Source organism: Leucoraja erinacea, chromosome 1 (genome assembly GCF_028641065.1).
Source record: "Leucoraja erinacea ecotype New England chromosome 1, Leri_hhj_1, whole genome shotgun sequence".
Classification (NCBI taxonomy): Eukaryota; Metazoa; Chordata; class Chondrichthyes; order Rajiformes; family Rajidae; genus Leucoraja; species Leucoraja erinaceus.
The window spans coordinates 149,834,173-149,850,724 of record NC_073377.1 but is presented as its reverse complement, the minus strand read 5'-3'; the positions used below and the strand labels follow the sequence as shown (position 1 = coordinate 149,850,724).

The 16,552-nt window shown below is 44.7% G+C and overlaps 1 protein-coding gene across 4 annotated transcripts in view; it reads right to left on the bottom strand.

Moving 5' to 3' along the window:
• larp7 (La ribonucleoprotein 7, transcriptional regulator) overlaps positions 1 to 16,552 on the bottom strand; it is a 49,194-nt gene that overhangs the window by 29,611 nt on the left and 3,031 nt on the right. For 3 of the 4 annotated variants that reach the window (XM_055645638.1, XM_055645663.1, XM_055645647.1), the window contains 4 exons: positions 11,721 to 11,945; positions 11,537 to 11,637; positions 7,116 to 7,199; positions 3,056 to 3,220 (listed from right to left, as the gene is read on the bottom strand). In XM_055645638.1, coding sequence (XP_055501613.1) covers positions 3,056 to 3,220; positions 7,116 to 7,199; positions 11,537 to 11,637; positions 11,721 to 11,922 — 552 coding nt within the window. In that variant the 5' untranslated portion in view covers positions 11,923 to 11,945. Of the gene's footprint in view, positions 1 to 3,055; positions 3,221 to 7,115; positions 7,200 to 11,536; positions 11,638 to 11,720; positions 11,946 to 13,947; positions 14,045 to 16,552 lie in introns of all 4 variants that reach the window. The other variant, XM_055645656.1, reaches the window with a different exon arrangement.

Genomic DNA, 16,552 nt, shown 5'->3' with positions numbered 1-16,552 from the left:
TTAAGTACTAGCAATGTTACTACATTTTGAGATTTTAAAAATCTGCAATTATCCCATCAGATAAAGCATAAAAAGTTTAATTTGACACCTAATTTACTTTCATATCTTCAGTATTTAAAGTTATGGCCATTTTCATACTTGGAAATTAGCATCTTCTCCATTGCTTTCCATTCCCCTATTGCTTTTCCAATGACTTTTAACTCAAAAGCTGTGATCAAGGACAGCCCATAACTTTCTTAAAAATTAAAATAACTGAATGAAATTTTCAGTTATTATAGATTGAAGCATTCTGAAATATAAAACGATCTTTCTTGGATGACCTGAATTTAAAGCATATAATTAGTTAGTTACCCAATTGTAGCAAATTACAAAACAATTACTAGATCTAAACATCTATCCAAGAAAAGGTTTAACATTTTCAATAGCCCAAGTGTCCAAATAACATTCACACAAGAATTCACAATATAACATGATTTTTAAATCTCATTGTCCTATGAATTTATAGGCCATTTGGAAGGAATTTAGTGTAATTTAGTTTAATTCCTGTAAATTAATGGCCATTTAAATCGTCTTGCGAGTGGGATTTTGTAGAACGCGGTCGATTGGACCGTTGCATTTGCGGTGAATTCCCCATATCGGCAGGAAAAACACGGCCGGTATGTATGAGGCCTAAATTTTGATTAAAGGGCATCCTACGATGCACTTTTATATGTAAAAATAAATGGCGTATCTTGCTTTGTCCTGTACGCGAGGTTGGCGTTGACTACTTTAGAAGGCCATTTATATTTTACTCCTATTAAATTATCCAGCGCCGTTTTTTTAATAAACTTGATAAAATGGATGTCGCAGCTAAACAGCCCGATAAAGATCTATTTCAACAGGCTGGAGATCAACGACATTTAAAACCGCCCCCAAAAGCGCCAAAGTCGCGCACACGGCCAGTGACAGAACTGCAGTGCTGCTGAAGGTAAGGTTTGTAACATGGTACACAAAAATGCTGGAGAAACTTGGTGGGTGCAGCAGCATCTATGGAGCGAAGGAAATAGGCAACGTTTTGGGCCGAAACTCTTCTTCAGACTGACATACTTTGTAAATTTGTAACATACCTAGTACTAGCTAAGAATAACTAGCCAGGAGTGGTTCCAGTTGATTGGAAAATTGTCATTATCCCGCTGCACAAGGGTGCAAAGCAGAATAGTGGGAACTATAGGCCGGTTAGTCTGACTGGTGGTTGGTAAGATTTTAAATTAGAAAGCATGTTAAAGAGTATTTAGAAGTTCATGATAAAATAGCTGGTCAGCATGGTCTTGTGAAGGGGAGGTCTTACTGGAATCCTTTGTAGAAGTAAATAGCAGGACAGACGGAGTCTGTAGATGTTTACTTAAGATCTTCAGAAAGCCTTTGATAGGTGCCACACATGAGGCTGCTCATGAAGATGGGAGCCCATGGTATCAAAGGGCAGATATTGGCATGGATATCGGGTTGGCTGGATGGCAGAAGGCAAAAGAGTGGCAGTAAAGAGGCCTTTGTCTGGATGGCTACCAGTGACTAGTGGAGTTCCTCAGGGGGCGTTGCTAGGGCTGCCACTCTTTACATTGTATATTAATGATTTGCATGAGGGTATTGAAGACTTTAATTCTGAGGCTATGACCTTTAGTGAGGGTCTAGGAAGAGTTCATAGCCTCTGATTTAAAGTCGTCGAGTCACATTTATTTATATAGCACATTTAAAAAATAACTCGTTGCCCAAAGTGCTTTACATTTGTTATAAGGATAGAATAATAAGAATATAAGAACAAACGAGTTACATACATATATACATATAGCCCTCGCTCAGTGGGTTTCAGGGAAAGCTTGGGAGTATAGATAAGTTTTTAGTCTTGACTTAAAGGAGTCGATGGAGGGGGCAGTTCTGATGGGAAGGGGGATGCTGTTCCACAGTCTAGGAGCTGCAACCGCAAAGGCGCGGTCGCCCCTAAGTTTATGCCTAGACCGCGGGATATTCAGCAGCCCCATGTCTGCCGATCTGAGGAACCTGGAGGTGGAGTGGTAGGTGAGAAGACTTTTAATGTAGGAGGGGGCAAGCCCATAGAGGGCTTTGTAGACATAGAGGAGGGTCTTGAAATGTATATGGAACTGCACAGGGAGCCAGTGGAGAGGCCAGGATCGGGGTGATGTGATCCCTTTTTCGGGTGCCCGTCGGGAGTCTCGCTGCGGTGTTTTGGACCATTTGCAGGCGGGACGGGGAAGATTGGCTGAGGCCAGTGTAAAGAGAGTTGCAGTAATCTAGGCAGGAGGAGATAAATGTGTGGATGATCTTTTCGAGGTCATCAAAGTGGAGGAATTGTTTTATTTTAGCTGTCGTCCGAAGCTGAAAGAAGCTAGCTTTTACCACGACATTGACTTGTTTGTCAGCATTCCTTTGGGAAGGACACAAGTAGGACTTTCTTTAAGAAGGAACTGCAGATGTTGGAAAATCAAAGGTACACAAAAAAAATGCTGGAGAAACTCCGGGTGCAGCAGCATCTATGGAGCGAAGGAAATGGGCAACGTTTCGGGCCGAAACCCTTCTTCAGTCTGAAGAAATGTTGCCTATTTCCTTCGCTCCATAGATGCTGCTGCATCCGCTGAGTTTCTCCAGCATTTTTTTGTGTACCTAGGACTTTAGTCAGGATGGTGAATCTGGAATTCTTTTGTCACAGAAGAAAGCTGCCTGAGGAGGCTAAGTCAATGGTTACTTTTAAGGCAGATATTCCTTCTTAGTACTGGTGATAATGGGGAGAAGGCAGGAGAATTGTGGTTAGGAGGGAGAAATAAATCAGCCATCATTGAATGGCAAGAGTAGACTAGATGGGTTGAATGCCCTAATTCTGCTACTCGCTTGTGCGCACATGCGCACATGCAGACCCCCAAAATTAATTAAATAATTTCTGCTCTATTCATAATTTTCCTACACACTTGCCAGTTTTTACAAGTGGGCAAATTTCTCCACATTTCCCCCACATAACCCCTGTTTCACATCCTGTGTTTGCTTTTGCAAGTTTCTCTCGAGTTACCTCAATGGCTTTCTGGGCCCCTGATGTTGTTTCAAATTCCACAAAAGCGAATCCTTTTGGGTCACCACTTGTTTTATAACGTGGAATGCTGATGTAGACTACATTACCACATTTGCTGAATACACGGTCTATCCAGCTATGCGAGACATTTTTGGGAAGTAACTCCTAAAAGTAGCAAAACAGACAAATTTTAGTTCGTTCAGAGAAAAAGGTCCTTTGGACACACTGACCAGTGATCCCCTGCACATTAGCATTATCCTACACACACTGGGGGCAATTTACACTTATACAGAGCCACTTAACGTACAAACTTGTATGTCTTTGTTTGTGGAGTGCGAGTGGTAACTGATCTTGGGAGAAAACCCTGTGCCCATGGGGAGAACATACAATTCCGTACAGACTGCATCTGTACTCTGTATCGGACCCGGGTCTAGCGCTGCAAGGCAGCAGCCCTACTGCGACGACACCGCTGCCCCATTTTCTAGGCAAAATCCTCCTTAAAATTGATCCTAGGCAGGTATGTGTTAAGAGGCCCATGGGGCAAATGCAGGCAGCAGGGGCAAGTGTAGATTGAACATATTCTTGGCATGGGCAAGTTGGGCTGCGACTTGACCTGGTGCAAATTCCCATACTTCAGTTATCAAATCTTTTGATGCTCATGGGCGGATTCATGGGTGATTATAGGACCCATTTTAGCGACCAGTCCCCGCCATCTTGTTCTGGCCAAAGATCGGATCTTTGTTTCCGTAGCGGGCTGGAGAAGGATCTGACTCTCACGCAAGAGAGGGAGTGTGCGGCATGGCGGCGGGAGAGGGTGGTGTGGGACCCGGGGCAGCGACCAGCGGTGTGCGGCCCGGGGATCTTGGAGAGGGTGTGTGGCCCGGGGCAAAGATCGGATCTTTGTGTCCCCGGCAGCAGCGGGGAGAGGGAGGGGGTGTGGGGCCCGGGAGAGAGAGGGGGAGAGAGGAGTGTGGGGCCCAGGGAGAGGGAAAGGGAGAGGGAGAGAGAGAGGGATATGGAGATGGAGGGAGAGGGAGAGAGAGATGGAGGGGAGGAGACAGGGAGGGAGAGAGGGAAAGGGAGAGGGAGTGTGGGGCCCGGGGAGAGGGGGGAGAGGGGTGTGTGGGGCCCGGGGAGAGGGAAAGGGAGGGGAGTGTGCGGCACCGGGGGCAGCGGGGGAGAGGGAGTGTGTGGCCCGGGGGGAGAGGGAGAGGGAGTGTGGGGCCCCCGGGGAGGGAGAGGGAGGGGAGGGAGAGGGAGTGTGCGGCCCGGGGCAGCGGGAGAGGGAGTGTGCGGTCCGGGGAGAGGGAGTGCGCGGCCCGGGGCAGCGGGGAGAGGGAGTGCGCGGCCCGGGGCAGCGGGGAGAGGGAGTGTGCGGCCCGGGGCAGCGGGGGGAGGGAGTGTGGGGGAGCAGGGAGAGGGAGTGTGGGGCAGCAGGGCGAGGGCGTGTGGGGGAGCCGGGGGGGGGGCATAGGAGGGGGGGAGACATTGTAGTGTGGGGGCAGGCGAGGGAGTGCCGGGGAGTGGGGGATAAGGCCTAATGTGTGTGAAGTTGCGGGGAGGTTTACAATGTTTCTTATTTAATGTCCCTTGTCTAGTCTGAAATAAAGTTCATCATTGGATCAGAAGAAATATAATTGTGTGTGTTATATGATTATATACATTTATATCACATTCATGTATGTGTGTTTATAAACATTTTATTCTTTATCAAGAATCAACAGAATTATGAACTAGCAGAATTATGAATCTAACCCTATATCACATACAAAAACTTCCCCCGCAATGTCAATTACCCTGCGAGTCGGGTCGGTTCCGGTTACTACAAAATCAACTCAAACACTGCTTGTGAGCCATTTAAAAAGAAATGATTTAAAAAACATTAAAAAAGACAATTTTATTCTTGACAAGTATGAACTGACAGAATTATGAATCCCCGCAACATTGATTACACTGCGAGTCGGGTCAGGTAGGCTCCGGTTACTAAAATGGGCGGGGAAAAATGCCCAGGATCCCCTCCGTAGCGTACTACACGTCAGCCCATTGTATTTCGCAGGTGTAGCCCATCTTGCTCTGCTCCAAGATCTTTGGACTCATCTATCAGGCACCCCCTTTCCTGCAACCTAACGTTTTCAATGCGATCCTCTCCATCAGTCATATTATTAAACAGTAAAATTGGTGCAGGAGTAGGTCATTCAATATGAGCATGGCTGATCATTGAAAAACAGTACCCAGTTCCTGCTCCCCCCCCCCAAGCTAAATCTAACTCTTGAAAACATCCAGTGAATTGGCCTCCACTGTCTTCCTTGTGTGACAGAGAATTCCACAGATTTTGTCTGGAACTGTTTGGGTGATCTCAGTCCTAAATGGCCTACCCCTTATTTTTAAACGGTGACCCCCCTGGTTCTGGACTCTCCCAACATCGGGAACATTTTTCATGCGTGTCCAATCCTTTAAGAATTATATGTTTCTATAAGATCCCCTCTCATCCTAAATTCCAGTGAATACAAGCAATATTCTCATCGCCACCCCATTCTGCTTTCTCCAGAGTCCACTTTCCCCCACACTCCCTTCCTCGGGTACTTCACCTTCAACAGTAGGAGATATGGCATGACCCTACACATCCACCCTGAGACCACCAGCTCATTTGCATTAAGTGTTTCTGAAAATCTTACTTGCCTACTTTGCTGGATCCCCCGGTTAGTAACCGTTTTAACTCTTATAACCCCCCCCCCCCCCCCCCCCCCACGCATGAACATGCGTCTGAAGAAGGGTCTCGACTCATAACGTTGCCCATCCTTTCTCTAGAGATGCTGCCTGATCCCCTGAGTTACATGTCCATCTTTGGTATATGTCAGCATCTACACAGCAAGAACAATAAACTCCTATTATAAGTAACAACCCCATCCCCCCAGCCCCCCTCTCTTTTGTGTACTCCATGATGCGCACCCATCTCTCGCACAGGGGTAGGTAGGCCATTTATGAAGCACAGATTCCATTAGACTGCGGAAACAAGCTCTGCGGCCCACTGTGCCCATGCCGACCAGCAATCACCCCATGCTCTACAGCTGTCCGACACACACTATGGACGATTTTGCCAAAACCAATTAACCTACAAACCTGTACGTCTTTGGAGTGTGGGTGGAAACCGGAGCACCAAGAGAAAACCACTTTATATCCCCGACTACATTTCACTCTCGAGGATCTCCTTTTCAGCTCGTCTTTGTCTACCCATCTGCCAACAAACTTCCTCATCTGTATCCACCTATCACCCGCCAGGCTCTGTCCCACTCCCGCCATTTTTTCCAGCTCTCCCTTCCCGTCCCCCACTACAACCAGAAGGGTCCCAACCTGAAATAGTGCCTGTCCATTCCCTTCGTGGATGCTGCTTGGCCTGCTGAGTTACTTCAGCACTGAGCTACAACCATGAGTTTTTTGCCTTATCCTACCTCAGCAATGGAACACCACCACGATTCACACCTGTGGGTTAGATTTGCTTTATAATTGTGTTTTTGTACTGCTGTGGATAATTTGTATGTTGGCTGAGATTAGGTGCCTGTGATGCTGCTGTAAGCAAGCAAGTTTTTCATTGTACCTGTTCCTCCCTGTAACGGTTCATATGACAAGAAACTTGCCGATAACAATTGCAGGCTCACCACCAATTTCCCAGCAACTGATGGTCCGGCACCTTCTTTAACCCGGACAAAATTATGAGTGCATTTAAAATTTCTCTCCCCCCCCCCTGCAGTCTCTAGGCCTGGGTGAAGCAGCCAATCTCAACCTCATCGGGACTTCCACGGCCGATTTGGCAGGTCAGATGTAGCCGGAGAATACACTCCCATAGCCGACTTTGTTCGCCAATATCTCGGCCTCCTATGTGGACTATTCTAGTACCGTTCGACTCACCATGGAGGCCGTGCCATGTTGTTCTGGCAAAACGGATAATGTGGCAAAAGGTCAATTTGCAGGATCACACGGTGGGAGTCCATGCAATCAATGGCTGTCTTCAGCTCTAATGGGAAATTCAGTCACTGATCATACCGAGATTATTCATACATACCACATAAATTGTACGGGCATCAACATCTTGCGGTTGGACTCCTAATGCCAGGCGTCGCCTTAATTTTGTTGCTTCGACATTAAGCTGCAGATAACAATTTGAAGAAGCTTAGTTTTAAACTATCATTAGATTAGAAAGGAACTTTCTTATTCTTCTTCCTATTCTTTTTCCTTTAGCAACAGGATTCACAGCTTAATAGGAAAAGGGCTACTGTGACTGCAGTATTTTGGTTTGTACTTTTTAATCATTAGGCAACATACAGTGGAGTAATGGATGGATTTACAGCTATTCCGTTCAATCATTTATGTACCCCACAATCCATGTAAAAACTAGCCAAATCCTGGCTCAAATTGACATATTATTGTGTGTGCATCTTTAAATTATCTAATTCATTATGACAATCTAAAATCTTTTGGAAGTGGAGCGACAAAACTGTTAACATAGTAACACCTTTAGCTCAGTTTCAGAAGGTTCAACTGACTGTGATACAGCATGCAAAGAGTGTATGCGCCTCCCAGTTGGAGCTATATCTTCAATTTATCTAGTATCTTTAATTTATGAAAGTTAGTAAGATCATAAAAATAGCAGGAAAAAGGTGGTTGTTCATTCCCGAGCTTACACTGCCATTCAATGAAATCAAGATCAGTACAACTTTCCTGATGTCCACTTTCTAAGCCTTCTCCCCTTGATCATTGCTTTTCATACTGATTGAAAATCTATCTATCTCACTTTGAATATATTCAAGGATCAGCCCCAATGGCTGTCCCTTCCTTCTTTGTGTTTTAATAGTATGTGTTAAATGTATGTTTTTAGTGTTCTTTAGCTTGTTTTATATATATGTGTGTGTGTGTGTGTGTGTGTGTGTGTGTGTGTGTGTGTGTGTGTGTGTGTGTGTGTGTGTGTGTGTGTGTGTGTGTGTGTGTGTGTGTGTGTGTGTGTGTGTGTGGGGGTGGGGGGGTGTGTGTGGGGGGGGGGGGTTTGAGGAAAACCTTTTCTAATCTTTTACCTCGATGGAGATGCGATTTTTCCCCGTATCATATCTCCGTCCACACTGTGGCCTAACATCGAGGAGTTGGTGGCCTTTGCTGGAGACCGACTTTTGAGAGCTCCACCACGGGGAGCCTACGGGACTTTAACAGGGATCGACCTCGGAGCTCCAACCGTGGGTGCTTGCAGACTTAACATCAAAGAGCTCGCGGTGTCCGGTCCGAGACAAACTTCAGGAACTCCAAGCCGCAGGAGCTTCGACCGCCCCGACGCGGCAGCGTTGATTGCCCCAATGGTTGGTTCAACTGCCCCAACCGCGGGAGAATAAACAGGAAGCATATTAGACTTTTCTGCCTTCCATCACAGTGAGGAATGTGGGGAATCCGCTGTGGTGGATGTTTATGTTAACTTTTATGTAGTTGTGTATCTTTTTTTTCGTATGGCTGTATGATAATTTGCATATCAATGTATCTTAATTGGTACATGTGACAATAAAAGACCTTTGAAACCTCCACTGCTTTGCTTTCTAAGTGAGGGAATGGGATTCCAAAGATTCACAACCCTTTGAAAAAAGAAATTCTTCCTCATCTCTGTCTTAGCTTTTGTTAAGTCTCGGTCTCACATTTTTAATTAGACCATGCTCTCTCACCCTTGATGTCACACAAGCAGAAATATCCTCCCAGCATTAGCACCATCTAGCTTGCTAAAAACATACTTTTCAAAAAAATCACCTTTAATTCTTCTAAATTCCAATATGCACAGACCAACCTTTCCTCATAAGACAATCTCTACACCCCTAGTCATCCTCATGAACCCGTTCCGAAATGCCTCCAAAATGTTATGTTTCCTTAAATAAAGGGACACATTCTTCACTGTACTCTAGCTGTGGTCTCCCTGATTTTATACTACCCTCCTGAAATAAAAGCTTGTACCCAATAAACCTTAATTACCTGATGAACTTGCATGGCAGCTTTCACGTTTCATATATGTTGTCTCTAAAACCCCCATGTGCTCTAACAATTCAAGCTGCAGCCATTATTCTTTCAGAAAGTACATTTCAGATCAAACCACTCCAAATAAAAACCTTGTATAGGAAGGAACTGCTGATGCTGGTTTACACCAAAGAGCAACACAAAATATTGGAGTAACTCAGAGGGAAAGGTAGCATCTCTGGAGAGGTGACGTTTCGGGTCAAAGACCTTTCCTCTTCAACTCTTTCTCACTCTTGCAAAACATCGGAAACAAATGTGATTGTTGCGCCATCTAGTGTTACTTTACTCATTTATACTCTTTCTAACCAACTTCATCAAATTTCCTGTTAACCTCGTTGTAGACGAATAACCTGATTATTAGTCACGTTCTTAATCCAACACCATCATGTGTTTTCTGAAATATTTTCCCCAGAACTAGATAAAATGCTGCAGTTTAGATTAATGACCCATCCAAAGGTCTCCATCCAAAAGGCTGGACTTTTAAATACTGTCACCTGCTGTTTAAACACGTCCTGCTACTTTTACAGATTTGTGCATATATGCAATCACTTTCTCTCTTTTTGCATATCTTTTAAAATTGAACCTTCCACCAAGCTACCCCCACTTCATTCTTACCAACAAATGCTATCACTTTATTTATTTCTATGTTTTACACCTACCCCCATGTCTGCCATTCTGGGTTCCCCCGAAGTTGATCATCACACCCGAGTTTACTGCACTTCAAACTTTTGTAAATTTTTAAATGCTGCCCTCTATAGTCAAGTCATATCAAAAACAGCAATGGTTCTGGAACAGAAGCTTGCAGAATTCTGATGCACGCCGTGTGAAACACAGCCATTCAACATAATCTTGTTCCCAGGCCAATTTATATCTATGCTTTTACTGCATTTTAATTGCATGGTCCTAATTAGAAACATAGAAAATAGGTGCGGGAGTAGGCCATTTGCCCCCTTGGAGCCAGCCCCGCCATTCAAAATGATCATGGCTGATCAACCAAAATCAGTACCCGTTCCTGCTTTCTCCCTATATCCCTTGATTCCACTAGCCCTAAGAGCTATATCTTACTCTCTCGAAAACATCCAGTGGATTAGCCTCCACTGCCTTCTGTGGCAGAGAATTTCAGATTCACAACTGTCTTGATGAAAAAAGTTTTCCTCATCTCAGTCCTAAATGGCCTACACCTTATTCTTAAACTGTGACCACTGGTTCAAGACTCCCCCAACATCGGGAACATTTTACCTGCATCTAGCCTGTTCAATCTCTTAAGAATTTTATATGTTTCTATAAGATCTTCTAAACCTTCTGAATTCCAGTAAATATAAGCCCAGTCAATCCATTCTTTCATATGTCAGTCCCGCCATCCTGGCAATTAACCTACGCTGCACTCCCTCAATAGCAAGAATGTCCTTCCTCAAATTAGGAGACCAAAACTGCACACAATACTCCAGGTGCAGTCTCACCAGGGTCCTGTACCACTGCAATCTGACCTCCTTGCTGCTATACTCAAATTTTTATCAGATACAATTTAACCTCAGCGAATCAGGCTTGCTTCTCTTTTGATCCACCATGTTTGCCCAAGCGCCTGCTAATTTTCTCCCAGATTATAATTTCCAAAACGTCATCATCATATCTCCAATCCAATGCTTTATGGGTATATTATTTGTTTGACTGGGGCATTAGAGTCGCCTTTAACATGAAGGCGAACACCAATTCATTTTTGTTTTGTCCTCATTATATTTGGTATTTGATATAATTTGATATAATGTAATTGCCACACAACCAGGGTCGGTGGAATTTTGGGTTGCCAGCAGCGGTACAGTAATAAAGAACACACAACCACAATAAAAATTTTACACAAACATCCACCACAGCATTCATCACTGTGGTGGAAGGCACAAAACTTGGCCAGTCCTCCTCCATTTTCCCCCGTGGTCGGGACCTCCACCTTCCACAGCCGTTGCTGCGGGCGTCCAGATGGTAAGGGACAAAGTCAAAGTCAAAGTCAAGGTGAGTCCAGGATCGGCTCTTCCCAACCAGAGACCGCGGCTTCAGGCTGGTGTAGGCCGCAGGCCGGCGGTCAAAGTTTTAAAGTACCTGCCGTGCCGCAGCCGGAAGCACCGCAGTCGGCAGGGCCGGCGGACGAAGCTCCCCTCCAGGGAAGATGGTTAATCCATACCGCGCCCGCATTTCTAATCTTTTAACACCGAAACACATCACCTTTCAAAGTACATGTTTTCAGCCAAACGACATCTCATAATCACTTACTTTTTCCATAGCATACCTACCTCCTCTAACATACTGATGCTGCCTTTCTCTGTAAATCTAGAAATTAAGTGACATGTAAATGTAAAAACTAATAACATTAATGCATAGCTTGTATTGTATAGATGCGTACCTTCTATTCACAACAGTAACATATGATAAGAAATTATTCCAGCTTACCTCAAGAACATTTGAATTTTTTAACGCCCTTGCTATGAGTTTTACATCTGTGGTTAACTTTTTCATCTTGTTGAACACTGTCAGCACAGATATATCAACATCTAGGGTTGATAAAAATAATTATTAAATATAAATACATTTTAATCTTTAATTGTTTATATTTATATCATGAGGCACTACTCACATCCATCTCTGGATTTCTGAATCTGTTCCTGGAGGAAGCGGTCTTTGTGGAGGTTTACGTCACCAAACCAAAATTCCACCTGCTTTTTAATCTCAGAAAGCACCTTGTTAACCCGTGACCTTTTCTTTTTCTCCTTTTCCTTCTTCTGGATACTGGACTCCGTATGTGCTGCATCACTTGACACTTTTTCTGTCTCTCCCATATTCAGTCCAACAAGGCAATAAGCTATTTATGAAGGAAATGCATTAAGCTTATCAAGAATAGTTTTAAAACATAAGCATGGACTTCAAGAGTAGGCAGATTGTTAACAAAAGTTATTTTAAACCACTGAGTTTTAAAACATAGCATCAAGATGGACTTCAAGAGTAGGCAGATTGTTAACAAAAGTTATTTTAAACCACTGACTAGCAGTTTACAGAATGCAATGAATGATACCAAGATTATTGATTTAGATAAAAACACACCACCTGAGATCAGTCATAATTTATTGGGTCAGGCATCAGGGCCAAATAACCTCAGTCCCACATGTTTTGGGAGATAGCACCCGGAGGAAACCCACATGGTCACAGGAAGAACATGCAGACTCCATATAGGCCAAACCATCAAAGCGCCGCCATAGAGGACATGGATCGGTGATATAATTCTCCCTGCTACCAAGTTTGGATACATGATCTAAGGTTTGATACTTTTTATGCAACACCAAACTGTCACTTATACAGATTAGTTTTGGATCTAACCCAGGTCTCAGATGCCATGATGCGTCAACTCTACCAGCAGCAAGTGAATGCAGGGCCAATTAAAGGATGTTCTTATTAGGAAGGAGAAATTTAGTCATACGGTGGTGAATTGTTGGAAGTCTTTATCACAGAAAGCTGTGGAGGCCAAGTCAGTGAATATTTTTAAGGCAGAGATAGATAGATTCTTGATTAGTACAGGTGTCATAAGTTATGAGGAAAAGGCAGGAGAATTGGTTTAGGAGAGAGAGATAGATCAGCCATGAGTGAATGGTGGAGGAGACTTGATGGGTCCGAATGGCCTAATTCTACTCCTATTCCTTATGACCTTTTGACCAAGCAACAACCAGCCCCGACTTGAGCAGACTTCATATTCTGATACTGATGATAATGCTACCACTCAACATGTAGATAGATTTATTTAGATTTGGTTGTTCCGACAATCCATATTCAAAGGGACCACCACAGATTACAATCCCTTGCAATGGACACCCCAAAAGACTAAGGAAATTTGACATGTTTCCAATGACTTTCACAAAATGCCTACAGATCCACTTCAGAAACCATCCTAACAGGATTCATCACAATTTGGTTTGTCAACTGCGCTGGCCAAGACCACAAGAAACTGTACGAAAGAACTGCAAATGCTGGAGAATGTCTGAAGAACTTCTCCCGCCCGAGTTGCGGGGTTGAAGATTACCTGGAGCGGGGCCTTACATCCCGGCCCCGTGCGGCTTGGAATTGCCGCGGGACTTTGTGAGCGCCCGCCGGGGGCTCCAACACCAAGAGCCCGCCGGGGCTCCAACACAAAGACCCGGTGCTTGGCCTTGCATCGCCCAGCGTGTGTTTAATGGCTGCGGGACATTTAACATCGCCCGCTGGGGGCTTTGACTCTGTCTTTGACTCTGACATGGGGGGGGAGAGGGGAGTGCAGGGGAGAGATATGGTTTTTTTTTTGCCTTCCTTCTCAGCGAGGAGAAGATGCGCTGTGAAGGATGTTTGTGTAAATTGTGTTGTGTCTTGGGTCTTTTTTGTTTTGTATGTATGACTGCAGAAACAACATTTCGTTTGGACCTCAACAATTCACCAAATAAACGACAAATAAATTGTATTGTATTGTATTGTAACGGTCTTGACCTGAAACGTCACCTGTTCCTTCTCCCCAGAGATGCTGCTTGTCCTGTTGAGTTACTCCAGCATTTTGTGTCTACCCCAAGAAACTGTAGAGTTGTGGACACAGCCCAGTCCAATATGCAAACCAGCCTCCCCATTCTCCCTCATCCCCCTCCCGATGAACTCCATCTACACTTCATCCTGCCTCGGGAAAGCAGCCAATATAATCACGGTTCACTTATCATCATTCTGCTTTTCCCCTCTCCAATCAGGCAATTCTTGAAACCACGTATCACCTTGAGGAAGCTCGAAAAGATTTAAATTTACAAAATGGATTCAGCTGAAATTAAGAAATTGCAAAGCCAGCAAAACACACTAACCTTTGCTTTCAGTACACTAACGAGGCTAACAAACTGTTGATGTTCCTTTTCCAATAACATAAGCGAGATAATGAGCACAGCTTCATGAATGTCTCCTCTATAATATAAACATTTAGAGGGGGTTCAGACTTGGCACTAACTCTTGCTCTATAAGATTATAATGTGCGTCATAAGTAGAAAAAACAAAATGCTTGTTCTGCAAAAAAATAGCCTTCTCATATAACCATATATGGCTAACCCATCCTCTGTCAGAAGAACCTGTCAATCTTAAGAACCTGTCAATCTTAAGGATCTGTTAATCTTAAGAAGCAAGAGGCTGTAGATAAGGTATAGCTGAATCGTTGATTATTGGAGTATATATATGTACTTAAATCACTGCCCCTTTGTGTGGGGATGAGAACTCTGTATAGTCTGTAATCTGCATAAAGTGTTTTACCACGCGTGGCGGCATAAAGATTGTAATGCTCAATACTGACTTTATTTGCGTTTTTGCCTGTTTAAGAATACTGAACCACAACAACCTGATTCAAGAACAGTTTATCCCTCTGCGGATATCAGACTCTTGAATGGGCTTCTTATAAGATAATGATGTATTTGTGATCACCCAACGTATCTCGTTGCGGCCCATGCATATTTTGTTTTTATCTGCACTTTCTCAGTAGCTGTAACACTACATTCTGTATTCCTTTTCCCTTTTGTTTGCATTACCCATAGCATTCATGTACGGTGTGATTTCTATGGATAGAAGGCAAAATAAAGCTTTTCACTGTTTCTTGGTACATGAGAGAAAAACAAACTAATAACAGCCTTTCTGGGGACCCATGTGCCTTGCCAACTGTCAGGAGTTGGAAGCAGAACCCCGTGTCCTTCCCCCTCAGGGACTACTGCTGCCCCCCCCCCACTCCACTCCTCCAAAAGTCTCTTTACACCCTTAGTCAGTCACACACACACACACTATTCAGCAGATCACATGAAAAAAAATTCAGCGATGACGCTTGGTGCCAGGCCTTGGATAATAGGCACTCACTTAAACATCTTGAGATTGGCATGGATCATTAAAGCAGTAGGCATAAAGGTAAATAAACCAACCGCATGGGAAGAGCTGGTCATGTGCTTTTCCAACAATGTAGGTATGTGGTTCCCATGTCCAAAGCAATTTAGTAGATCAAATGTGACTCACAACCAAATGATGGAGCACACCCCACCCAGAGTTGGAGAGGCACTGGCTTAACGCTTGGTCAATTAAATACATTTTAAGGTCTGAGGAAAGATTGGTAGAAAGGCTACGTAGGAATTACAGGGCACAGGTCATGCCACTCACCATGGAGTACATTTTCTTTGCAATAAGCACAAACTGCTCACAATAATCACAAACTGTTGATTATTATTCCTGGTCCGAGAACACTGATGCAATTATTAAGAAAGCACATCAGCGCCTCTACGTCCTGAGAAGATTACGGAGAGTCGGTTTGTCAAGGAGGACTCTCTCTAACTTCTACAGGTGCACAGTAGAGAGCATGCTGACCGGTTGCATCGTGGCTTGGTTCGGCAACTGTAACGCCCTGGAGAGGAAAAGACTACAAAAAGTAGGAAGCACTGCCCAGTCCATCATCGGCTCTGACCTCCCATCCATCGAGGGGATCTATCGCAGTCGCTGCCTCGTAAAGGCTGGCAGTATCATCAAGGACCCACACCATCCTGGCCACACACTCATCTCCCTGCTACCTTCAGGTAGAAGGTACAGGAGCCTGAAGACTGCAATGCCTTGGTTGAGGAATAGCTACTTCCCCAAAGCCACAGGCTATTAAAATTGGCTCGGACAAAACTCTGAACATTAATAGCTCATTATCAATACAACGTTACAATACAATACAATTTATTTGTTGTCATTTGAACCTCATTGAGGTTCAAACAAAATTTTGTTTCTGCAGTCATACACACAAGAAAAAGAACCAAGACACAACACAATTTAACAAACATAAATCACAGTGAATCTCCTCCTCACTGTGATGGAAGCCAAAGTCTTATCTCTCCCCTGCACTCCTCATTCTCCTCCCGATGTCAGAGTCAAAGCCCCCGGCGGGCGATGGTAAGTGTCCCGCAGCCATTAAAGCCACGCCGGGTGATGCAAGGCCACACTCCGGGTCTTGGTGTTGGAGCCCCCCCAAGTCCCACGGCCGTTAAAGCCGCGCAAGGCGATGATACAAGGCCCAGCTCCAGGTAATTTTCAACCCCGCAACTCGGGCGGGAGAAGTTGCAGTTGCGGTAGCCCCGAAAAGCGGTCTCCCAGCAGAGATCAGCGGGCTCCCGGTGTAACTGTCCACTAGACCTGCAGTTGGAACCTCCAAGTCTCTGGGGTCGGGCTGCAGCAGCGCTCCACCACCGCTCCTCCCGCTCCGAACTCGGCCAGCTCCGCGATGGTAAGTAAGTCCGCAGCTCCGCGACTGGAGCCCCAGGTCGTTCCGGTTGGAGGCCACTCCACGTTGCTAGACCTCAACAACAACGGAGACCCAACAGGGAAAAGGTCGGGTTCTCCGTGCAGGGGAAAGATTTTAAAAGTTTCCCCACCCCCCGCCCCCACACACATACCCAGTTAAAAAAAAAC